The sequence below is a fragment of the Schistocerca americana genome, chromosome X (genome assembly GCF_021461395.2).
Source record: "Schistocerca americana isolate TAMUIC-IGC-003095 chromosome X, iqSchAmer2.1, whole genome shotgun sequence".
Lineage (NCBI taxonomy): Eukaryota > Metazoa > Arthropoda > Insecta > Orthoptera > Acrididae > Schistocerca > Schistocerca americana.
This window is the reverse complement of record NC_060130.1, coordinates 957,593,817-957,620,747: the sequence shown is the minus strand read 5'-3', so window position 1 is coordinate 957,620,747 and position 26,931 is coordinate 957,593,817. Positions and strand designations below refer to the sequence as shown.

The 26,931-nt window shown below is 39.4% G+C and overlaps 1 protein-coding gene and 1 pseudogene across 1 annotated transcript in view; one reads left to right on the top strand and one right to left on the bottom strand.

Annotated features, from left to right (window-relative positions):
- The window catches only part of LOC124555269 (ATP-dependent helicase brm-like), a 188,619-nt gene that overhangs the window by 122,130 nt on the left and 39,558 nt on the right, over positions 1–26,931 (bottom strand). Inside the window, exons 7-9 of the mRNA XM_047129138.1 lie at positions 23,839–24,012; positions 6,989–7,127; positions 6,432–6,513 (exon numbers count right to left, since the gene is read on the bottom strand). Of these exons, the coding sequence (XP_046985094.1) occupies positions 6,432–6,513; positions 6,989–7,127; positions 23,839–24,012 (395 nt within the window). The remainder of the gene's footprint in view (positions 1–6,431; positions 6,514–6,988; positions 7,128–23,838; positions 24,013–26,931) is intronic.
- LOC124557587 lies at positions 20,930–21,047 on the top strand (annotated as a pseudogene).

Below are 26,931 nucleotides of genomic sequence, written 5' to 3'. Positions count from 1 at the left end.
GGTCCTCATGCTTGTCACAGAGGAGCAATGCCGTCGAGCAACTGTCCCCCTGGCATTACATTCTCGCATTCTCCAATTGCAGCATGCATCACACTGAGCTGTTACTCAGATGAAGGCATCGACGTGGCATTACATCTACTGGCCGACAATCTATCGTGACATAGAACATCTGGTACGTGTTTGTGCACAGAACCAGGCTGCACCACCATGCCAGTTATCTTCTTGGCCACTCCTGGAGCACCTTCACACTGGGTGCACGTCTATTTTGCGGGTCCCTTTTTGGGCAGCATGTGGCTGTTGGTGGTCAACGTGTAGTCAGATTTCCCGTAAGCAGCCAAGCTGTCATCCACGCTGTCGACTCACACCATTCACGCACTGTCTGTTATTTTTTGTCATTGAGGGATACCCTCAAACACTCATGTCTGGTAACAGTAGGCAATTTGCTTTGCAGGAGTTTGAAGACTTTTGCAACTGCAATTGTATTCGGCATCTGACTGCCGCCCTGTTTCACCCAGCTCTGAGGTGGAGAACTCTGTGGATATGTTCGAAACCCAGATGAGGAAGTTTGTGTCCGACTCTTTCTGCTACAATGCAATGTCGACTTCTCTGACTAAATACTGGGTGTCCCAGTAAATTGGTGCAGTCTTGCAGAACATTCACATGGGTACCAGCCGTGAAGTCTCTGATTTTTTGCTCCCCGAGTAGCATGTCACGGACCACTGTGGCCCGTCGCGTTTTCCTCCTGGAGCTGACATTTGGGCCTTGGGTCAGTAGCTGGGGTGGCTGCTGGATGTTGTAGCGGGCTGCCAAGTTCAGTACGTGTTTGTGGTGGATGTCTGTGGGGAACAGCTGACTCGTCATGTCAATCAGTTGTGCCCACATTGTGTTGGAGCATCACCGAGGCAGCCTTCCAGTCAGCTAGAGAGCAGGGTTGATTGTGACACGTTGTTCCCGGAGCAGGCTCCCACTTGCAGCAGCACTCCTCACTGTTGCCATTGCCTCTGCAACCTTCGCTGCCTTCCTATTGCCTGCAACCTTGAGCCCCAGCATAGCTCATGCCTCCGCCTGCCACGGTGGAGCCCACAGATTTCGACTCATTCCCCTCCCTTTTCATTTCCTCTCCCCCTTCATTGATGGATGTGGCCTTAACCCCACCGCAACCTGCAGCCTCCGTGCAGCTCTGTGGCAGAGCCAGTGGTGTCAGTGTTGCCTCCTTCTGTAGTCTGTCCACTGCCGGACTCTATGGCATTCTCTCCGGAGCTATGCTACAGGTCGCGACTCAAACCTGGCCATTCTCGACGTAAGTGGCCTTTTTCAGGAAAGGGGGGGGGGGTGCAATTTAGTATCCCCATCATCAGATGTCCCAATGGAGGCAGATGAGCTGACATGGGTAGAATAGTAGAGGAGTTCAAAAACCCTCCATGGAAGGTGTGCGTATGTTGCAACATATGTGCAGACCTACTGATAGAAGTGTTTATTCGTGAGTGGCAGTAAGCAGACCAGGCCAGTGCTCCTGCAGATTTAAACCACTGTGGACCTACCTTTGCACTCATGCTGTGAGTCATCATGTGCTCAGTTGTTAGTTGTTGTTGGCTCCCTGCACCAGCTACATGGTGTGTATTGCCATGCACATAGCTAACTGGGTTCGGATGGTCCACTTCCCATAGTTCAATTCACAAGGTGAGTTTGTTCCACTCATGGGGATCTGTTCCCCAGTTGTTACAAAGTCACCACTGGCCTGTGAAGTACCCATGCTGAATGTGTCAAGTAGCCTTCTGCAGATGCACACATTCTGCAGATACAAAAATCTTTGATTGCTTGTCAAACCTTGAAATGACCTCCCACATGACCACAAGTGAGAGTTCAACCTCAATGCAGGCAGAAACCAGGCCCACCACAGTAGTGGATAGATTGGGGAGGGGGGGGGGGGGGGGGGGGGGGGGGGGGGAAATGACGTGGGACATGCTGGGCACCCCTTGGATTCCCATGTCTGAGACCCCACAGTGATGCTCATTGGCAACAGCCTCAAGCTGCATTACCAAATCCAGCACCACAGAGGAGTGAGCGAAGGGTCACGAACTCGGCTTGCATCTCAACACGGCATTCAAACTCCCTATTCATATTAAACACAGTGAAAAAATTCACTACACTTCACCACACAAGAAATTGACGATTAAAGTACAAAAGCACACAGACAAATCTAAATGCATAACTCACTTCTATTTAGAAGCTTGTAAGATGAACACACAAATGATGGCCTGCTGGTGCTAGTACAGACATCAGTGTCAGACACAGCAGAAGATACACAAACTGTGATTTTGACAGTTGATTTTTATTTATACTATGAGTTATGGTGCATGCAGAGTGGCGTAGTCGTTAACATCACCAGCTGGCATGTTGTGGGTTGCGAGTTCAAAGCCCACCACAAGAAATCATTTATTATTTAGTATTCACCATTTCTGGAAAGTTTTTGAAATATTTTATGTTCATAATGTTTGGATATTCCGGAATATACCAACGAACAATGTCTGTCTGCGAGTGATTGTCATTGTGCATCAAGTTTCAGATGCTTTCAAATCCACAGTGAAGAACAGATAGACCAAGTGGCCCATAGTAAAACACTGTATCGACACTGAGGATCACCACCAATTGTAAGTGCTCATATAGACATCTGCTGGATGAACAACAAATAATCCAGGAGGAGATGGAGAAGATGATGCAAGATGATGACACTGAACTTTCAGAGAGCCCTTGGTCCTCTCCTGTAGTTCTTGTGGAGAAGTATGGCACATAACATTTCTACATCAACTACCAACAACTGAAAAATATCAGTAAGAAAGATTTTTATCCACTTGCACACATTGATGATACCCTAGACTGCTGGAACGGAGCAAAGTATTTCTCAACTGTGGACATGCAGCAGGCCACTGGCAAATTGAGGTTGAAAAAAAAGATTGTATTCATAGTTTCTGACAGCCTCTATCAGTTGGCAGTTATGAAATTTGGACTGTGTAAAGCTCCAGCCTCCTTTGAATGAATGTGGTGAACCTGCTTTGACTTCTTAAATGGATGACGTAGCTTTGCTATTTGGATGACATAGTCAATTTTTCAAAGGCATTTGAAGAACATCCAGACCACCTGATAGCTGTGCTGAAGCAAGTTCAGACTGCAAGCCTCCCTCTGAATTTAGTTAATGGAGACGATACCAATCCAGAGAAAATAAGAGCATTCATAGATTTTCTTGTACCTCATCCCATTTGTGATGTGAAAAGTTTTCTCAGAATGTGCTCATGCTACTGGTGATTCATAAGGGACTTTAATACCAAAGCACATCCCTCACAAGAATTACTGCAGAGAAGACCTAAATTTCCCTAGAACAAGGCGCAAGAAAGATCTTTCCTTGTGCTAAATGTGGCACTAACATATTCTCCTGTCGCAGCATTGTACGACAAAAATACCAAGAGACAACTTCGCATCAGTGTCAGCTGTAATAGGATAGGTGCAGTACTAGTGCTATTTCAGGAAGGTGCTGAACATGTGATAGCTTATGCTTCCAGAGTACTCTTGAAGCCTGAGATGAACTACTCTTACAACTGAGAATCAGTGCCTTGCAGTTGTTTGGACCATCAGCAAGGTCTGGCTGTATTTATTTGACAAGTCTTTAACCACTTTGATGGACTGCCATTCCCCATACTGTCTGACTCACCTGAAGGATCTGCAGGTCGACTGGCGAAATGGTCACTCAGACTTCAGGAATACGATGTCATAATGGTACAAAATGTGGACATAAACACAAGGACACCAATACCCTTTTTATAAATTCTTTGGTGGAATAAAGCACCATGGATGAAATCTTAGTCATTGCTGCATTAAATGACAGTGCTACTGAACAGAGTGAAGATCCAACACTGCTTAAAACCATAGAAGCCTTGAAGGAAAAGGGACTGACCAAAGAAGAAGTCTCATTAATAAACAGAACACTGTGTAAGAGGAACTAAGAGCCACTGGGTCAGAAATGGTTGTTTGCCATCCCAGTTAAGCTACGCCCAGCTACCCTCAAGTATTTCCACATTGCTCAAACATCAGGCCACCTGGAATTTGCGAAGACTTTACACAGAATCAGACACAGGTATGACTGGCGAGGTTTCTATCAATCTGTTAAGACACCGTGTAATCCACTGTAAGGAATGACAACAATAGCAGCACATGCTGCAGTTACCTCTAGGGCATCTGGTACCAATCCCACCCACAGTGCCATTCGACTGAAATGCAACTGATCTTTAGAGCAGTTCCTGAAGATGCCAAACGGGAATCAATGGTCTGTACTGACCACCTCACCCATTACGCTGTCACCAAAGCTGTGCTGACTGCCGAAACACTGGAAATTGCGAGGTTCCGTGTAGCGGACATCATTCTGAAGCACACACACACAATATCGCCTGTAGTGACATTCACATACAGCATGGGAAAACATGACACTACAGGCTTCACATCATTCTTTCTGCTCTACACTTGTAAGGCCGAAACAACAATGGACACATTACACTGCTCCTGATACTCAAGATGACGACATGAAACACCTCATCATCAAGAGGTAATAAGCAACGCAGCAGCGTCACATACGGATCCCTGATGCCCAGGAGACAGGCCGAGTGCTTTATAATGCCAAGCACTAGTGAGATACAACTTAGGAGACTTGGTATGGATTTTTACACCTGTGTGGAAAGTGGCAATCGAGGACACTTACTTAAGTGTTCGTTTGATCCGTATCATATCTTTTGTATCTTGCTGAATATCACCTATGAAGTTGAGGATTATGACTCTTCATGAATACAAAAATGATAGAAACATTGGTCATGTCCTTGTTATGAAGCCCTACTACTCTCCTGAGGGGCAGATTGATGATGGGAGGCTCAGGGAAACTGAAGATACACTCAACGATTGCAGAGCTTCGACGGGAGGAACTATCTTCGATGCTCATCATACTGAAGAGGATGTAACAACACAACCGGAACATGAGGATCCGACGACACCACCATACAAAGAACCACTGACAGAATCTAAATCCAGGGTGCTGTATTTGTCTCCAATGAGTAGTTCTGAAACAGCAAGTCGCTGTTTCTCCAAGAGAGGGAGCAATGCCACAAGTCATCATGTATGCTGTGTGGCGTAATAGTTAGCGTCAATGACTGTCATACTGCAGATAGCCAGTTCAATCCTGACCACAAGCTTTTTTTAAAAAAATCATTTATGTTAAGTTCTTGAAATATCTTGTGTTTGTAACATTTGTATATTACGGAGTAGTCCATGTTTGTGTAATACCAGCATTGTGGAATATTCAATGTCTGTATAAGCACTGACACTTTTTGCCCAGGAGGTCATTTCTGTTCTGTCTATACATTGGTGTTCACAATAAACATACTTTCAGTGCTACCTATTCATGTTCCTTTCCCCCCTTAACTGTTTTTATATCTCAGAACATACTGAGTTCCATAAAATATTCAAAAATTTATTTTACGCAGATGTGAGAAGAGATAATGAAAATTTGAAAAAGTAACAACTAAAACCAACAAGAACATAAGGAAAACAAGAAAGGGGATTTATTTTTGGAAGACATCACATTTCATCATTTGAGACGACAGATGGAAAAGTCAATTTGGTATTTAATCTAATAGCTAGTTTCATGGAGGTGCTCTATGCTGTGCAAATCTGTTCATTTCTGCATAACTACTGAGAGCTACATTCACTTGCATCTGTTTATTGTATTCAAGCCTTTGTTTCCATCTATCCCCCCCCCCCCCCCTCCCCCATCACATCAAATAGAAATTCTATCCAAGACATCATGTATGTCGGAAAGTTTACAAATCACTACCTTCCCTACGCACTACAGCGACACCAGCAAACGGTTTCTGATTGCTGCTCACCCTGTATGATAAATTATTTATGTATGTAGAGAACAAGAGTGGTCTCATCATCCTTGCCTGGGGCACTCCTGATGATAGCTTTGTCTCTGAAGAACACTTGCCATGCAGGACAACATACTGGGTTCTATTACTAAAAAAATCTTCAAGCCACTCATATTTGAGAACCTATTTCGCATGCTTGGGACTTTGTTAATAGTCTGCAGTGTGAACTGTATAAAGTACTTTCCAGAAATATTGGAGTATGGAATCTACCTGACCTTTATCTATGGTTTGTAGGATATTGTGAGAGATAATGCAAGCTATTATTTACAATGTTGTAAAATTTATAAAAATAGCTGATAACTGTATACAAAGGAACTGTTTTGGCACTACAGGTACATTTTTAAAAAATTGGTTGTTTGGAAAGATAGGTTCACAAACATCAACCTAATCACATTTCATATAATGGTCACTGATTTTTCATCCAACCGAAGAATGTAGACATTAAACATTAAAACAAATACTCACTCGTATTTGATATTCTTTTAGTTTCCCATTCACCATTATGGATGCTTGTTCCGTAATTTTTTCATTAATTGAATGAGCAATGCTGTAAAAGAAAAATGCACATATATTTAAACATATGAATTAGAAGATAAAATAAGAATTATATTATAAATAATGAAACAAAACCCTCATTTCTAATGCTTTATGATTATCCTAGATGTACTCTATAATCCATTCCATCATTCTTTGCTCATTTTATACTCACATCACACAAGTAGTGTGAAATTTGGTTTGCATTAACTCTCTAAATGGGGACTATTTTCATGAGAGACATTGTTTTTTTATGATCGGGACAGACTGCTACTCAGCACATACAGGAGGCATTGAGTGACAGACAGGCACATTTAGAAAGCAGCTTGTCAGAAAAAAATCCCGCCCCCTCCTCTCTCTCTCTCTCTCTCTCTCTCTCTCTCTCTCTCTCTCTCTCTCTCTCTCTCTCACACACACACACACACACACACACACACACACACGTGCATGTGGCCATCCAACGGCTTATAAAAACTGAGTTAAATTACCTGTAATATGTCTGTTCTTCGGTAGTGTTCTTATATTCATCATCTTCAGCTTTAGCTTTCTGAATCACTGCCTGCATCATCTCCTCATCTGATAAATTCTCTCCAGTTCTCATGTGTTGGTTTTCGTTCTTGTGTAAATCTAGAACATGTTTACAGATATCAAAGAAACAAATCTTTCTATGCTTTTATTTTCAAATTTTTAATTCAAAATACATCAGACCCCATAAGCTATTGAGATAAAACGTGAACATAGATGACTGATTAACAAGGCACAACAAAAAATAGCATTTTTAAGACTCTAAATCTACAGTGAACTATATGTATGTGAGTCCAATCATTTCTTAGGCCGAATATAGGATCTATGTGGCCAAGAGAGAACCAAATGACATGTCCAGATATATGGAAGAAGCATGCCACAGACTACAAACTGCAGAGGGAAAGGAATGAAATGGGGAACAATAATGGTTGCAGATTACATACTGAGGATGATGACAAATAAATCAAGGGAGCATTAATGGAGAGGAATGTAAAATTAAATGTGGAAAAACTTTGTCCCTCAAGAAAAAGTGGAGCAATTATCCAGTCAGAGTGTCAGCTTGGATCCATGTTTAGCTAGAGGGGGGAAAAAACACAATAACAAGCTGCCCAATGAGATGAAAAAATTACTAAAACAAGTCTATTTAAAAAGACAGCTAAAATGTACTTCACACAAAATCACTCCCTTCCATACTCTGCAGTGGCAAATGTAATCCAGATACACACATTCTTTTCATCATATATCTTACATGCAACTCTTCAAGTGACCACAATTACTTTAATATCTGCCACTCATCAGACTCTAACCATCCTTGAATTAATTATTGTTTCTCTTTCACCATTGTATTAACACACAAAGTTAACCATGTAGCAACAAATGCATGTTTTAGTCACTTCCTTACAGATAATTTCTGTTTGTCTGTTACAAGTCTGACAATATAGCAATTAGATCACAGCCAAGCCGCACATACATGACAAATTCATGAAAAGAAAATGTATATTGACATCACTTTTGGAGGCTGTGACAACCAGGTACATACCAACTGTGGCATCAAAATGTGGGAAAATGTTAACACCTGCTAATTCTACTACCATAAGGTTCTAGCAATGGTTAGTAACAGTCAATGTCTTCTGGTGACATAACATACTCAATTCTTGGTTATGGGATTTTCTTCTATGAATCAAAGATACAAAACATGGACACAGTTTTCAAACTGCCAAAAAGGGCCATAAGAATAATAACTACAAGTATCAGTTGAAGTCCTTGTCAAAAAATACTTTAAAAACCTGGAAAAACACTATTTTACTAATAACCATGGAACAAGAGCCACTTTGGATGCTGACAAGAGTTTTTCAGACGAATTGAAGGGAGGAAATGGACATGTGTATGTTTGTGGTTCTTGAGTCACCAGAAGATTCCATTGTGTGTGCAGTAGCGAAGTTCAAAACCATGTTTTTATTATAAGATATTTGGTGCACATTTTGTATGAACATTGTAAAGTAGCAATCAACTGAATAATGCTGCGCAGCTGTTGGGATACAAACTTCATATTTGATACGATGGAGTTTGCTCTGACAGGTCACTCTGATTTAGGTCTACTGTGGTTCTCCTAAGTTATTTCAGATAAAATCCAGGATGGCTCCTTCAGCAACAACAAGGCTCACCACTGTCCCATCCGAATAAACATACTTATTTATTCTGTGAGTATGCATATTTGAGCTATTTATTTTCATTGTATTGTGACAACAAATACTATATCATTGTTAGATGAGCCCTGCTGAATGAATGAATGAATGAATAAATCATTAACTGAAATTAACCAACTATGCTTGTCTGTTGTACCATTCAAATTCAAAGAACATCCAGGTCTTTCATTTCTTTGCTATGCCCTATTTATTCCCAACAAATCATGTCAGACCGCTATTAAAAACAAAATACATGCCAAAAAATTTCCACCAATCCTTTATTCCCTCTCCGTTAGACATTCTGATTAGATTCCTCTAAATATTATTCTGCCACATTATACTTTCTACTAGGAAGAGTCAGAACCAGAAGCTGTGGCCCAGTATAGCTCTCACCACCAGCATTACCAGTTACCAGGGTAGGAAACAACTAAAGTGTGAGGCATGGAACAGAGATGGAGAGCACAATGGTGATGCCACAGAGTATTCTCCATCCCTCTCTGCACAGAACACATCACATAGCCACCTTCTTACGTGCACATCACTACAGTTCCTCCATCTCCCACTTGCCCTGAAAGGAGCTTCAAGTGTGAATCAACAGCATCACACTCGCACTATATATTTTGCATTCTACTTGGCAATGTGCGTTTCAATTGCCAGCCCAGTAATAGTTTTTTCTTTTTACTGCTCCTATGTGAAACTGCAAAATCCAAAAAGTTATAAGGATCCACCTATGTACTGCATAATCAAATAGAACAAAAATAGCTTATTCATTTGACAAAAATTTCCTTCCTCCAACTCAATGAAACTGTCACCAGATGTAACTTTCATTCTCAACTATTAAAGAAAAGGAACTACTTTTGCAACCAAAGACTGGTTAATATTCTCCAAGTATTCCTCCTATTCACTGTCTTTAAGTTAAAGAATGAAGTCATATCTGGAGAACAGGGTTAGTGTGAAATTATTTTAAAGTTCTGTAGATATACTTTAACCATTTAAATAGCAAATGGTTATGCTGTATATGCACTTTTTTTGTGTACTAATCTTCGTTGTTCCTGTTTCAACCTGACAATTTCCATGAAAGAGACACTATCACCTGCTAATAAAATTATATCCACATTTTTTTTTCACCTTTACCAGTCCACTGTTTTGACAGCAGTTGTGCCTCCACAAGGTAATGGCAGATGCCCATTTCACCTAGTTACATAAATATGAAACAAATAATTTGTGTTATATCTTAAACTTGCCTAAACACATGACCAAAAGATCCTTGCTCAATCTATTTTGGCATTGTGCAACCAATTGCAAAATCTATCATGCGCTGAGCTTCATCATATCACAAATCTTAATGTATCGTCTCTCTTAATTCGTCTCTCATGACATGATGGATTTTAAAACAATCTCTTCTGGTATACAGAACACAACAAACTCACAGGTTTGTATAGAAAAAAATAGTTTTATTTATATGGTAACTTACAACCTGTCCCAGCTTTGGACAGGTAGCAATAAGTATCTATGGCCAGATGATGTGTGTGACAGTGGCAATTTTGTTGACAGGGTAGTGCATACAGTTATGGTTAAAAATAAGAGAACAATGTTATGTAACTGAATAGCATCACTTTCATATAAATTAAACGATTTAAGCAGCACATGATACTTGCAGGTTTACTACAGTGCTGAAGGGTATGAGTGGACTGCCAACCTGCTAACATTGCAAACTGTGCATCAAAGGTGCTGTGCCTCCGTGACCACTCATTTGACAGCTGGGTGGGCATGCCAGTCTGCCGGGAGTATCTAAATGTCTACAATAATTCCTGATAGTATCCTTCACATACAGACACAAAACGCAGCATGGGACCATAATTCGTCATAGTTCACCCAATTTGCACCAAATATATATAAATTAAATACTAATCACAAACTTTTACTTGGTCCCTCTCTGATCAGGAAAAGTCAGCTGATTTCAAGCTGCTCCGGAATGTTTTTAAAAACATTAGCTACATAACACGTTAGTGCAGTGTAGTGATAAGTAGCCATTGTGTGATTAGAGTTGATTCATGTACGACATTGTGTTTAATGATTGTAGATATTATTTACATAAATGAGTGAAGAGGCTTTACTGGTACCTAGTACTTCTAGTGACTGGCCATTAACTTTCTTGTCACTTCTGCAATGCATTAACCTTTTACATGTTTGTTTCTTTCATAAGCTGTAAGTTCGTTGCCCTAGGTGTACGTTATAGGGCTTGTCCAAGCAACAAATGAGCTGCAAGCTGATGGAAAGCTTCCACTCTCAGCATGCCTCCACACAGGGGCCAATTTAAAGTGTGTGATTAGCACACAAACCTTCCTATTGAATCAACATATCTGTTAGTGAAAATGTTATCAAAATTCCTACAGTAGTTCCTCAGATCAGCCTTCATACATAGGCAGAAAAGGGTGGCAGACTTAATTTATAAAATATACTGAAGAATACTGTATTTACAGGTTGTGTTTATAATTTTGTGTGGCTCATTGTTCTGGTGCAAGTCTTTCAACTGGATGCCACTTCAGCGACTTGCATCTCCCTAGCCAGTTATACATCCATGAAAAAGCTATCTAAAGTTTAAGTGGAATCCTAAACAAGTTTCATTTCTGGTAAATTTTCACATCATTGAGAAGTAATTGCTACGTAAAAAGAAAGTCATAACCGAATCAAAATCCCTACTGTATTTCCTAAAATTAGCCAATACATACAGACAGAATGGAGCAGAGAACTTCAGTTTATACATAGAGAGAAGAGCAAACCTGTCAAATGTTGGTGGAGAGCCTCCATAAATCATTTTTCTTCTTTTAAATAAAAAAATGTCTTATAGGCTGTACAATTTTATCCCCATAAACTTACTTCAACCTATTTTACAATCAGACTGCAACCCACTTCTTGAAATAACAGAACTTTATCACTGCACGATAATGTCAGCAAACAACTACATAATGCACCAGTTTCAACTTTGAACAAAACTGTTACAAGAACCACATTTACTAGTAATCAACTAAGTTAACAAAATCTTTAACTATATGTAGAAATTTTAGTGTGTCATCAATTAGTCGTGTTCTGTAAAAAATGCACAATATTCATTGTGATCCCATCAGTCATTTACTCCAACTGTTACTAAAAATATTCATTTCACAAGTAAACAACAAACTTCTTGAACCAGTAGTTGAACTTAATGTAAACCCACACGTGTTGCACAAAAAATTATGTTCAGTGTTTTGTGGCATTCTTTGAATTAAAGTGGAATATTTGTATTTGCCTACATCATAATACTGTAACCCAACCTCATTTTCTTATTTTTTTAGACTGAAAAGAAACCAGCTGTTAAATTGTTTTCCTAATTCCAAATAATATTCTAATTTTGACAACTGGAAGTTATGCCTTACACAACATAATACTTTTGCCATGCTGCAAAAAAGTGTATGTTTTCACTTTTGTATCAGGGTCTTCTACTGTAATATCACAAGAAAAAGGGTGCAACATTGTTTAGTGAAGCAACAAAATGAAGTTTTATGGAGTGATGAATTGTGATACATGATGTAGATCTCAGCTAAGTGTATGTATCACTCCCAGATGTATGATGAATTTTATTTACCCGAGAATGTTGAGCAACACTGAAATTTTTTGTAGAAGTTATGATAATTTGGGGATGATTTTCCTTGAATGCGCTGGGTGATTGTTCTAGGCTGATGTTGATGTTTATGAAAATATTTCAGACAATAGCATTCACACCATACTGTGATAGAATTTGAGAATCAGGCCTTCTCAGTATCAATGTGGTAAAGTTCCTGTCCCCTGCACACAGACTAACACAATGCACAGTATGTTGATAATTTTCACTTTTGGACCTTCTAATTACAGCTGAATGAAATACATGCTCAATTCCTAATGTTGTGAAGTCTGGAGAACGAAAACTCAAATGGCAATGATAAGAAGAAGAAGAACAGCACCAAAAATGGAACAAAAACACAACATTTAAAACATCATCCACGGAACCTGCCACTGAGGATACCTTTCAAAGAATAAAGGTAAAATGCATATGGTACGAAAACTGTGTCTCATTCAGTTGCAATTAGACAGCCAAAAGTAAAAAATTATCAACATACCATAATATTACCTGCTACTGAGGACAACAGGACTACAAAACTGGAAGATGTTAACACAACAAAGTTCAATGAAAAGCCAATAGTTTTGTTAGACCTGCCTGCTCAGATTCCATCAATTTATTTGGGACGAACTAAAGCACTAATTACATGCCAACCCATTTTGCTTAAATACCAACAACTTAACACACTACAAGAAGAAAGAAACAATGCCTTCTGTGTGTCTTAAAATAGCAGGAATCCAATTCCAAGTATTACATCAGCTTCTACACCTATATTCCACAATCCACCTAATGGTGCCTGGCAGAGGGTGCTTCTAATGCCACAATCTTTCTCCCCCTTTTCTCTTCTATCATGAATAGCACGTCTCTGTAAGAGTTTCTTGAAAGACGTAAGTTTCCTGGAATGGCTGTTATTTGTTTCCACTTTTATTATTTTGCGTACTATGCTGTTTCAGTTGAGGCAATTCTCAAATAACATATTTAACCTGTGACCCAATTTACTTGAAAATGACTACACAGCTGAAATGGTATAGTACGCAAAATAATAAAATGGAAATATGTAACAGCTGTCACAGTAACCTAATTTCTTTCAAAAACTTTATCACGGCTGTGGAATCTGTTGCAACTAAATTCTCTGCACAAGCTCATAATTTTGCAGTGTCTATTTTCATGTGGTGTACTTTAAACCATCTGAAAACTGATCAACATGAAAATGTACCTTATGTATGTTACTCAATATTGAGGCATTATTTGGTTTTACTTCAGTTATATTTTTTTACAACAGTTCTACAAGTTATTTATGGAAATAAGCACTACAATTATCTTACTAATAGCAGACAGAAAATCAGTTAAGCTAGGAGAAATTTATCATTGTGGATAAATTAGTTATTTCATAACAGTTTCTCTTGTTTACTTCAAATAACAGACTACTCATATTTGTTGAGCTCTTGTTAATTGTGTAATGAAAACAATCAAGTAAGAAAAATTGACCAACTTGTTCCCCAAACAACATTTATCAACACTGTGTGATTCCATAGTTTTGAGTATTGTTAGTTGTAACTATTCCATAAAGGACAAAAAGTGCTTCTTAATCCTACAACAGAAACAATAACTGTTTTCCAGACACTTTGGATATGTCTAGAGCAGAAGATTTCTGGTCACCTTTTCTCTCTCTTTTTTTAAACTGTGTAGACTAAAATTAAGGTTAATGTATTTGAAATTATCTTGATTATCTTACTGAAAGGAACTACATATTCATTGCCAGGTGCAGAAGTAGTTCAGTTTCTAATCATAGTTTGTTACAAGAGAATAAACTCCTTGCAATCACATCTGCAACTATGACTAGCGTGGCATGTCTTTGCATTTTACTATGATGGTTGCCTTGTTCCAAGAAAATGTTATCCCATAATAATCAAATTGATTGGATGAACATGGCGTATGCAACTCATTCTAATTATTCCTACAACACAAATGGGTTTCAAAATAAATAAAAATTAGGGAAGGATGTAACAAGCAGACTGGACACAAGAAGACTCTAGCTGGATTTAAACATAGAATTGATACTTCTGGTTGTTGAAGTTTAATATTATAGACTAGCATTTCTTGAACTGTATTTTATGGAACCCTGGGGCCCAAAGATGCCATTCAAACATTCCTCGAAACGTATGTATCTTTTTTCCAAGGAAGTAACTTACAAAACGAAACAAAAAGATATGCCTATACAAAATTAAAAAATAGAATAAAAACCAAACCATTGCTTCTGCTTACTAACTTGATAGCCAGCATGAATGCAACACCAACAGCGAATAAGGCTGTATTTTTCAGACCAAAGTATGTCATTATCAACACAGAGAAGTCTCCAGACGTAAAAGTAACACCTGCCCAATATCGTGTAGGACCCGTGAGCACACACGAGTGCGCGCAACACAATGTAGCATGGAATTGACTAATGTCTGGAGTAGTGCCAGGTCCGTCCATAAATCCATAGAAGTACAAGGGGGTGGAGATCTCTTCTGAACAGCATGTTGCAAGGCATCCCTGATATGCCTCAAAATGTTCATGTCTGGGGGGGTCTGATGGGCAGTGGAAGTGTTTAAACTTAAAAGAGTGTTCCTGGAGCTACTCTGTAGCAATTGTGGACGTGTGGGGTGTCGCACTGTCCTGATGGAATTGCCCAAGTCCATTGAAATGCACAATGGACATGAATGGATGCAGGTCATCTGACAGGATGTTTACGTATGTGTCACCTGTTAGAGACATATCTAGACATATCAGGGGCCCCACATCACTCCAACTGCACACACCCCACACCATTACAGAGCCTCCACTAGTTTGAACAGTCCCCTGCTGACATACAGGGTCCATGGCATGAGGTTGTTTCCATAGCCATACATGTCCATCCGCTCGATACAATTTGAAACAAGACTCATCCGACAATGCAACGATGTTTCCACTCATCAACAATCCAATGTCTGTGTTGACGGGCCTAGGTGAAGCGTAAGGCTTTGTGGCGTGCCGTCATCAAGGGTACACGAGTGGGCCTTCTGTTCCGAAAGCCTGTATCAATGATGTTTCGTTGAATGGTTCACATGCTGACACTTGTTCATGGCCCAGCATTGAAATCTGCAGCAATTTGCTGAAAGACTGCACTTCTGTCACGTTGAACGATTCTCTTCAGCCATCATTGGTCCCGTTCTTGCAGGGTATTTTTCCAGCCACATTGACGTCAGAGATTTGATGTTTTACCAGATTGCTGATATTCACGGTACATTTGTGAAATGGTCGTACGGGAAAATCCCCACATCTATGCAATTTCGGTCTTTCTCGGCACATTCCACTGATGAATTCTTCTGGCGAAGATGATCGGTACGAAACTCATTGAAACGTTGCGACAAGACGACGCCACCACTTGGCTGATAACCCGAGAATAATTCATCAATCCCCACATCATCACTACCTTGGAGATGCTGTGTCCCATCGGTCGTGCGCCAACTATAACACCACATTCAAACTCACTTAAATCTTGATAACCTGCGATTGTGGCAGCAGTAACTGATCTAACAACTGTGCCAGACACTTGTCTTATATTTGCATTGCTGACTGCAGCACCATATTCTGACTGTTTACACATTTCCGTAATTGAATATGTATGCCTATACCAGATTCTTTGGTGCTTCAGTGTAGCATGTAGTGTAGAAATAGGCAGAAAGACCCATTACTGTTTGATTACATGACTGCAGAACAGTCACTGGAAGTAGTATGTTACACAAAATGTGTAGGAATATGCATACTGAGCAATTTGAAGTGGAATGAGCACATAAAACTAAACACGGTTAAGGCGGATGCCAGACAGATTCATCAGAAGAATCCTCAGAAGATGTAGGTCACCCACAAAGGAGGCAGCTTAAAAATCCCTCATTTGACAAATACTTTAATATTTCTTGTCAGTCTGAAATCCATATCAGACATAATTGATCGAGGAAATACACAAGATCCAAAGATGAGCAGCACATTTCATCAAAGGTTCATTCAGTAAGCATAAATGTGTTACAGGGATGCTCAGCCAACTCCAATGGCAGATGATGTTATTGTGAAAAGATCATGAATGTAAAAGTACAGAGATTCAAGCACATGGACATTCACAACTGTAACAGGAATTGGGGGAAATGACAACCTCCATGACAAACTGTAAGATGGCTTGTGGAGCATGGATTTAGGTGGAGAGGGAGGTCATTGTCTACACAAAATTTGGACACCCCCCTCCCGTACCTTTCTCGTAACTTCAAACTAATTGTATAAAATGGAACATTTGCCGCTATTAACAGTTTGTTTTAGTGTTGTTATGCTATTAATAGTGTTATCAACGTACAGTGATCAGCCACAACATTATGACCACTGACCTATTATTGATATAAACCCATCCAGGCAATAGCTATATCACGTGGTGAGAAATGAGTCAGAGTGTATATGCGGACAACAAAAAAAAAAAAATTCTTGAGTTTTCCTGGATCTCCCAGTTAAAAATGCATTTTTTTTCCACGTGAAAACACACTTCTTACAAGGTGAAAAATGTACTTTTTCCATGATATGTGACAGTATACTTTCCCTTGGAGCTGTAAAAATATCAATCCTTTGAATGGTGAATGTTTTATACACCACTGTGGAACTTCAGGAAATGAAAAAATTCTGGGGGGAGTTTTGAAAAGCTCTGATGTGTAGCAACATTTAGCTGCATATTTTCATATTACAATACACTGCACATTTTTGTATTCATGTAACAATAGTATAGATTCAAAACAGCACATTAGTTTCTGAAGCATTGAAGTAGAGATCGTAATGCGCAATATTGGTCTTGAGGATTAACAAGCTACAAGAAAAGCTAAGCTTTCACATATAATAATGGTCTTCGTGTGTTACACTTTAAGATACATCACACAAACGTGCCAGAAATTTTAAATAATAACATTAATGCCTGGTCTTCTGGGCTCAAAATTCTCCCAAGTGGCTAGTCCTCAGTGTGTTAAGCTTTAAATGAGTATCAAACACTCTGTGATTTAAGAAATTCATTGCACATTAACACACATAACATAATACATCTTGCGTAAAAGGAAATTTACTTTGAAACTAACACTTTTCAAAACACCATCTGCAATATTTTCCTGCGACTTATTAGAAACAGCCTCATTTCAGCAGTTGCCAGAGAGCACCAGAAAACAGGTGTCATTGCGCGTGGGCAGCTACAATGATGTAGGAAGCCCATATGTTCATACATATGTAGTATTAACAGAAATAAGATACTCCAAGAGCATCGGAATTTTGTACACCATACTAAAACGCATGATTCGGCTTAAAGTGCACATTCATATGTCCAGATTCAAAATGAAGTGGGTCCCAGCCTGATATTAAGATTTCATTGCTGTTTTCGGGATGAAAATTTTATTGGAGTACCAGTATTGTATGATCTCATCTTTGGTTCTTTATTATAGCATAATGCCATACATTCCAGAAAATGAAAATGTGCACTTTAAATTCAGTGAACAGTTGAAACTAGCCAATAGTGCGGAATGAAACACTTCATTTCTAATAAACTGACTGACTGTGGAAAGACTAATAAAAGCCACATTTATTTAGCAAACTGACAAAAATAACTTCATTGATATGCAAGGTGACTGACTGTCAAAAACATGGAAATAAAATAAAATCAGAAGACTGAAACTAACAACATATGTTAGCCTTCCGTAATTATGTGAATGTATTTTAATTCACTTGATAGCTCTCGACCACAGATACCCATTTTGTTTTCATTTAATGTGAAATGGGTAAATGAAGAGGAAACAGCAAAATCACTATATGTAAACACTGTTTACGTGGAGACTAACCCCCTCCCCACCAAAACCCAGACTGCTATGCACATGCAGCAATCTGGCAGCTTGGACGCGCCAGAAAATGTTTTCCAGATAGCATCTGGCTGCTTGTTGCTACTGCTGATACAGCTAACGGCCACATGTCAAGTAGCCGGAAGTGGGAGAAGGTACTGCCCATACACAACTCAACTGGGCATGCACGTGAGACCATGAGCAACTGCTCAGATGAACTTTACGTAAACAGTTGTGACGTCATGCTAATCAGCTGCAGTTTGTTGTCATTAAGTATTCCACAGCCTTCATCCTAAAGCCTTTGACACACTTTGCTGTTTATCAGTTCTTACCAGTCAAAATTACCAAACTTTAACTCAAGTCTAAAACAATGAAAAATTCCCGGAATTCTACAAAATTCCCATGTTTTTCCCAGTTTTCTCCAGGAAGAAAAAATTCCCGGGATTTTCCTGGATGTCCCGGAACATATACACCCTGTGACTCAGACAGACACACAAACGGTGGGTGCAGTATCAGTTGGCATGATGTCCATGTGTAGAATGGGGAAGACACGCAATCTATCCAAGTTTGACCAGGGGCAGATTGTGATGGCCTGGAGGCTCGGCACGAGCATTTCAGAAACTGCACAACTTGTCAGGTGGTCGAGGACTGCTGTCGTGAGTGGCCTCAGCACATGGCGAAACCAAGGTGAAACACATCAATACGTCGTGGAATTTGGCAACCACCCTTCATTAAAGATGTTGGACATCGTAGGCTGGGCAGACTGGTACTACAGGACAGGCAGCAAACTGTGATGGAGCTATCACCCCACTTTAATGCTGGGCAGAGTACAAGTGTGTCTGAGCACACACTGCACCGAACACTCCTCACAATGGGCCTCATCAGCCAACAACCCATGCACGTGCTAATGTTAAGAGCATGACATCAGCAACTACTACAAGTGGCCACATGCCCATCAGCACTGGACATTGGCACAGTGGCAGAGCATTGCATGATCTGATGAATCCTGATATCTCCATATCATGCTGATGGGAGGGTGCGAATCCATCGTCTTCCATGGGAAGAGCTGCTTGATACCTGTACTGGGGGCAGCTCCATTACACTCTGGGGAACATTCACAGTATCATACACTGGTTGCAGACCAGCGAACAGCAGTGGCATTTTGCAAAAAGATAATGTGCCATGTCACAAGGCCAGGAGTGTGATAAGAGTCATTCAAAGAACACAGTGGTAAGTTCCAATTGATGTGCTGGTCCCCAACTCACCATATCTGAACCCGGTCAACACATCTGGGAAGTGAGTGAATGTGGTGTCAGAGCTCACTGATCCTCTCCCCAGAATTTGCAGGAAATAGGCGACTTGTGTGCACAGATGGGGTATGAACTCCCTCCAGCAACCTACCACGGCCTCACTGCTCCCATACCACGAGGCGTTGTCACTTATCTGTGCCAAAGATGGACATACTAGCTATTAGGCAGGTGGTCATAATGTTTTTGCTGATCAGTGTAAGTAACCATTTAAACTTTACTTTGCCTTAAAGGGTAGCTGCCACTTTATTTATTTTTTTTTTTTTTTCTTCAAACTGTTTTTGATATTTTGTTGTAAGACTCATTGAGATGACCTAAAAAAGGCACTCTTGTTGAACATTCTATTGGGGAACTTGACTATTCTCCTTCCCATTCAACTACTAGCTCTTCTGAGACTTAATTAAGACAGCAATCACAAGGATGCCATGAAATTACCTTAAAAGAAATTAGGCCAGTTATTGCTTCTACAAGTAATCAATCCAGAGAAGTTACTAAAAGGTTTAGGAAGTATTACAAAAGTTATATATCTTCAGGATTCATGAACAACAATTATAATTCTCACTGCATTATTTGCGACAAATTCTCCCAAGTAGCTCAATGATTACAGCTAAATTGTATTGTCACTTGGGATCTGTTTGTGGAGAATATAAAGGAAAAAAAAATGTTGAAATTTACATTCAAAACCATAAAGAACTCTTAAAATTAACAATATTTATGGTTCAAACCACAAAAATTGTGAATTAAAAAGCAACTAAGGCTTCTTAGTGATCTGTCAAACAGCTCAATGTGGCGAGGCCTTCTCAGTTGTACAAAATCTTATTAAACATTCCATCAAGGGAATGGTAATATTTTAGGTCAAAGATTAGCAAAACAGATATGTAACATCCTGCTTTTGTAAGACACAGTAGCTTATTGCACCACAGATTTGGCAACCAGTATAGAGAATGAACTTACTCTTCACCTCAAATTATTCAAAATTTCATTGCAAATGGAGAACCCAGTGACATAGCTAGACTTGCAGCATTCATTCTGATAGTTAGGTATCAGCAAGAAAAATGTTACTGGAGGATCTTCTTTCATGCTAATATCTATTGTACCAAAATGTGCTACTGAAGTTGAAGTATTTGGTCTTGCAAATTATTTTCTCCTATAGAATAAAATACAATGGGACAGCTGCAATTGTATTTGCAATGATGGAGACCACAAATGGCAAAATTAATAGGCTGTACAGCTAATTAAAAATTGTCAAAAACTGTCGTTTTAGCTGGTAGCTACTGCATGGTCAACCTGAAGCCATTTTCTGTAAAAAAAAATATTATTCCCCAGTTACAAGAATGGTATTGAAGTTATCAAAATCATAGTAGGGGAAAGCTGTCATTAACATGGAGCTTAATTTGAACATGCCAACGGCCTAGCCACAGTGGTAACACCGGTTCCCATCTGATCACCGAAGTTAAGCACTGTCTGGCTGGGCTAGCACTCGGATGGGTGACCTTCCGGTCTGCCAAGCGTAGTTGGCAAGCTGGGTGCACTCAGCCCTTGTGAGGCAAACTGAGGAGCTATCTGATTGAGAAGTAGCAGATCCGGTCTCTTAAACTGACATACGGCCCGGAGAGTTGTGTCCTGAGCACATGCCCCTCCATATCCGCATCCAGTGGCGCCTGTGGGCTGAGGATGACAAGGCGGCCAGTCGGTACCGTGGGACATAAGGGTCATCTTAGAACTTGGAGTGGAACTGAGGACACTCCAGCAGCCAGCACAAGCTCGCTTCATGCTGGGCAACAGCCGTGCCTGCTTGCCAGCAACCCGTCACGTGCCATGGTTGCTGGGCATGCAGACACCAAGATGACTATGCAGGCATCAGTTAGAATCCAACATGCAGCTGAATGCCCAAGAGCCAAGGCTGGTGTGGGAGAGCAACAAACTGTAATCCCTGTGAATAAATGATTGAACTCTAATAATGTTTCGACAGTGTTGAAGATGTTTCACAAGTTCCCAACAGGTAACCTGACTTCACACACCTCTGCTTGGCTCCCTGCATCCTAAAGAATATTGACATTTGCTAGTGAGTTACTGAACAACTGCAAAGCTAATGTTATGTTCATTCACTGAAGTGACATCAGATCCAAATGAGTGGAAGTTAACTTGGGGGCAAATGTTTAACCTAATGAATTCAGCGAAATTATCCTGTTGCTAAATTTGTAGATAAAAGAATTTATAGTTGACACTTTATCATTATAAAGTACATTTACTTTATCACAAAAAAATTTTTAAGCACTTTAGCAAATGAATTCTACCTGAAACTTCCCATAAACTTAAAGTTTCATCAATTAGATTTCAGTGTAAAACAAGTTATTTTTTATGTCACAAATTGTTAGACATCACGAAACCTTTTTATTCAGTTGACTGATATCAGAATTGAATACAATAATTCTAATTCCAGCCTGTTAGAACTGGATAATTATTTGAATCGGTATCTGCAAGATGACATCACCAGAGGTTGTGTTGCACCGCATACACTATGACTGGTTGGATCCAATTATGCAGCAGAGGAACAAACATAAACACTAGAGCATGATTTGCATGTTTATTCTTATAGTCGTTTGCAGTTTTTCTTGAAACTTAACTTTGTGACATATCAGCACAGTTGTTCTTTGGGCAACTAATTTTTAAGAGCACGCTGTCCACAAGAAAAATATAATCATACCACGATCCTTTATTATTTTTCATTTGGTTTTTCTTTAACATTGTGTCGCATATGATTTTTTGTTTCTTACTAACTTCAGAATTACGTAGATCTCACTGATTCATCTCTCACTTTTTATCTGTGAGCTGCTTTTGCAGTAGACTGATCTGGGTATTTGCTCTTCTCCGTTTATCACATAATTGCACAATTTTCAGTTTCTTAATTTTCAATGTGATTTTTTAATGGAATAGCTGTTACACCTGGTATTGGTTTATTCTGTATATTGTCCTCGACAAATGATAGAATGGCATACATGCAAATTCTTATGGTTTACCAACTTTTGTGTTACAACTTCCCTTCTGTGAGTGTTTTACTGGCGATTTTATTTTCTATAGTATTTTGGATATATATTTTAGTAAGAAGGATATAAATGAGGAAAAACTCTGGCTTTTAGAGACCATCTCTGTCTCGGAATTTCAACTAGGTTGCGGTCAATGATAACCATGTGTGTTTTTGTAACAAGTTCCTCCATGAAACTTAAGTCACAAACGAAACAGTTGTGAGTCAGACCTCTCTATTTAGGAGGAATTGCTCTAATAGATTTTAAAAATTCTTCTTTGAGTTTTGCAGGTCTAGTAAATGTTTTGCCTTTAATTTCTCTGAAACCAGATCTGTACGCTGGAATTAAACATGAAGACTTCTTTTGCTGCTTCTCATGTTAAGCTGAGTAACTAGAAGCTGTGGATTTGAACTCTTCGATCTTCAAACACACCACCACTAGCAAATTCACAAAACAAGAGGACACAATACAATGCTTGATAAAGCAGAATTGTACTAAGCTGAGTCTCAAGTGACATGGCTGCTTGTAGCTTGTGGGCACACCACCTATCCTATGCTATGTGTATTAACATGAGGTAAGACAGTGTACTTCCTCTCTTCTACTCGCTATGCAGTTAGGGAAACATATTATAGGGACAAATCACGGGTTCCACGAGAAATGTACACATTAAAAAGAGGCTAAGAAATGCTGCTGTAGAATGATAAAGGAGGCTAACATCTCCAGTCTTTCCCCAGCTTTGAGGTCAACTTAAAAAACTGTTTGTAGTTAACCTCTTACTTTAATGATAGCCAGGAAATACCATGGGCCTTATAGAGTAAGATAATATGAACTTTTGAGAGCTTTAGAAATTAATGTGGTACACAGCAATAGTCATAACTTAATGAATAATATAAAATTTTAAAATGGCACTACAAGTAGCAGTTATTTCCACTTGTATATGAAGCTCTTTCAATGATATACCCCACTAATGCTTTGAGAATCAGTCACATACTGAACATAATTCAACACCATCCAGTGTATGTGCTACATGGGAAACTAGTTTGATTAATGTATTTAACCCACCACAGATATGAACAGTAATTTTTGTCATTTGATAAAAGACTATCAAAGTATGTAAAACGTAGGAGACAAGGTTACTATCAGAAACCGCAGTGCTACCAACAAAGAGTCACTTTGATAACTTTTAACCCACAGATAAACTTATGATAAAATATGGCCCCTCCAACTTTTTACATTAGCTGACAATTCAAGTTAAAACAGAAATGCCTGGTATATTTTCACAAACCAGGCACAATTTCATCACACAACCCTCGATAATCTTCATCTTGCTGTGAGTCATTGTCACTATCATCATCGGCACCATTCTCATCGTCATATACAACTTGCCATCCAGGATTCAATTCCAACCAAGTCTGTAGTTGACCACCTGATGGCATCTGGTCCCCACGCAACATCTGACCTGCAAGGGAAAGATTCCATATTGAAAGGACACAAATAATGGCAGAGAGATCTAACATCTACAAAAACAAAAAAGATAAGGATAAATAATTGTAATTATTAGTAGAACAAGACATAGTAATGCAGTTTTACAAAAAATAACTAAAAGGCTGAGATATCTGAATGTGTAAAATTTTTGTTCGTTTTCATCATCATTTTGAATATGTCTATCAGGTACCAACAGAATCCTTATATGGAGATTTAAGTGTGAAAGAAGCATAAAGAACATGACAGCTATGCGTGCGTGTGCATGCATGTGTCCATGTTTTTGGTTTCAGTCCTACTGGCTCAAATGCTTGATTTGATTAATTTAATCACGAAGACAGAACAGCAGCACTCTTAGCCCCATTTCCCACACTGAAACTAAGTTCATTGTGCCGTTTCTCTCACTGCCATTCTAGCAAAGTCATTATTCTGCTACATAATTTAGATGTTAAAACGCTTCGAGACTCAGCTGGGAGCACTAACTGTTTGAGAGATGAAGTAACATCTGCATACTTTCTCACACTTCACATTTGTGGGAGGCATGGACAAATAAAGCTAGAAATATACCATAACAATACTAGAAAATAAATGGTAAAGAATTTTTATACTATCAAAAACACACAAAACTTAGCACGACAATTTAACAATATTAACACAGTATTAGATTCTGTTTTATTTCTAAGTTAGAGATAACACTGAAATGACAAGTCATGGGAAAACAATATGAACATACAGAGATGGTGGTTGTATTGCATACACAGGTATATAAGAGCACTGTATTGGTGGAGACATCATTTGTACTCAGGAGATTCCTGTGAAAGGGTTTCCAGTGCAATTAGGGCTGCACAACAAGAATTAACAGATTCTGTATGTGGAATGGTAGTTCTTGCTAGATGCATGGGGCATTTCATTTTAGAGATTGTTACAGAATTCATTATTCCGAGATCAACAGTGTACGGAGTGTGTCGAGAATGTCAAATTTCAGGCATTACTTCTCACCATGAACAGCGCAGGGGCCAGCAGGCTTCACTTAACAATCAAGGACAGTGTTGTTTGAATAGAACTGTGCTAACTAACAACCAACACTGCATGAAACAACTGCAGATATCAATGTGAGACACACAACAAACATATCCATTAGGATAGTGTAGCAAAATTTGGCATTAACATGCTCTGGCAGCAGATGACCGATGCAAGTGCCTTTGCTAACAGCACGACAATGCCTGCAACACTTCTCCTGGGCTCATGACTGTATCAGTTGGACCCTAGATGACTGGAAAACTGTGGCCTGATCAGATGAGTTCTGATTTCAGTTGGTAAGAGCAGATGTTGGGGTTTAAGTGTGGCACAGACCCCACAAAGCCATGGAGCCAAGTCGTCTCCAAGGCACTGTGGAAGCTGGTGATGGCTCTGTAACAGTGTCGGCTGTGTTCACATAGAATGAACAGGGTCCTCTGGTCCAACTGAACTGATCATTGACTGGAAAAAGTTATGTTTTCAGCAACTTGCAGATCATTTGCAGCCATTCACGAACTTCCATGTTCTCAAACAATGGTGGAAGTTTTATGCATGACAATGTGCTATGTCACCAGGCCACAATTGATTGCGATTGGTGTGAAGAACATCGTGGAGAAGAATTAAAAAGGAATGATTTGTGTGTGTGTATCCCACCACACTGCGACCCACAGTATCAAAAGAAAGCCTTTCATAACTATGAAACAGCCAGTTGACATGAAAGGGGAAAGGGGGGGCGGGGGGCACACCACGTGCACGAAACTAACTTTATCACTTCTGGAGCAGGACATATGCCAAATTATTCATTGGTCATCTATAGGAATCCTTCCTAGACGCCCAGAATACAAACTCCAGAGTCGCTGATGACATTTTTATAACCTAGACGAAGAGTGAGGAGACTATAAGATTACTGTTCACAGAATTAGTTCAAACATCAATATGTGCATGTAGGCCTGCATCTCTGACAGGTGAATCATCTGTAAGTCAAATTCTCACAATCGAGCTTTATAATTTTTCAGTATGACCACTGACCAAAGACTGTGTCAACCAAATCCAACTGAACACAGCACTTAACACGGGACAACATCCATCAATCATTTTGCCCAGAAATGCAATTCTCACAACTTGCTGATGCTGAAGCTCCTTAGGTTTGTATGCACACTTTGATATTCAGATGGGATGTGAGAACAGAAAGTAACCACACCAAAAATCTGTGGACTTTGATTCTTGAAGTAGACGAGTGATCCAAAGTAAGCAGATAAATAAAACTTACACTGGTGAGGCCGTTAAATAAAATTGTGTTAACTTAGTAAAAACATGATGTACATGTGGTGTTGTTCTTGCTGCTGTTGTTAAGGTCATCAGTCCTAAGACTGATCTGATTCAGCTCTCCATGCTGACAATCCCTTGTAAGCCTCTTCATCTCTGCTTAACTACTACAACCTGCATTCATTTCAACCAGTTTACCGTATTCAAGCCTTGGTCTCCCTCTACAATATTTAACTCCTCCACTCCCCCTCTCATGACACTTCCTCCCATCTAAAAATTGACAATTACTTGATACCTCAGGTTGTCACCTATCATCCTTTCTTTTAATCATGTTGCATCACAAATTTCTTTTTCCCTCAATTCAGTTCAGTAATTGCTCATTTGTCATTCAATCTAACCACCTTATCTTCAGCATTCTTCTTTAGCACTATATTTCAAAAGCTTCTATGCTCCTTTTGTCTGAACTGCTTATTGTCCACATTTCACTTCCATATAAGACTACATTCCAGATGAATAGCTTCAGAAAGAATTTTGTAATACTTAAATTATTTTTAGATGTTAACAAATTACTCTTTTTTCAGAAATACCTTTCTAGCTATTATTAGTTTGCATT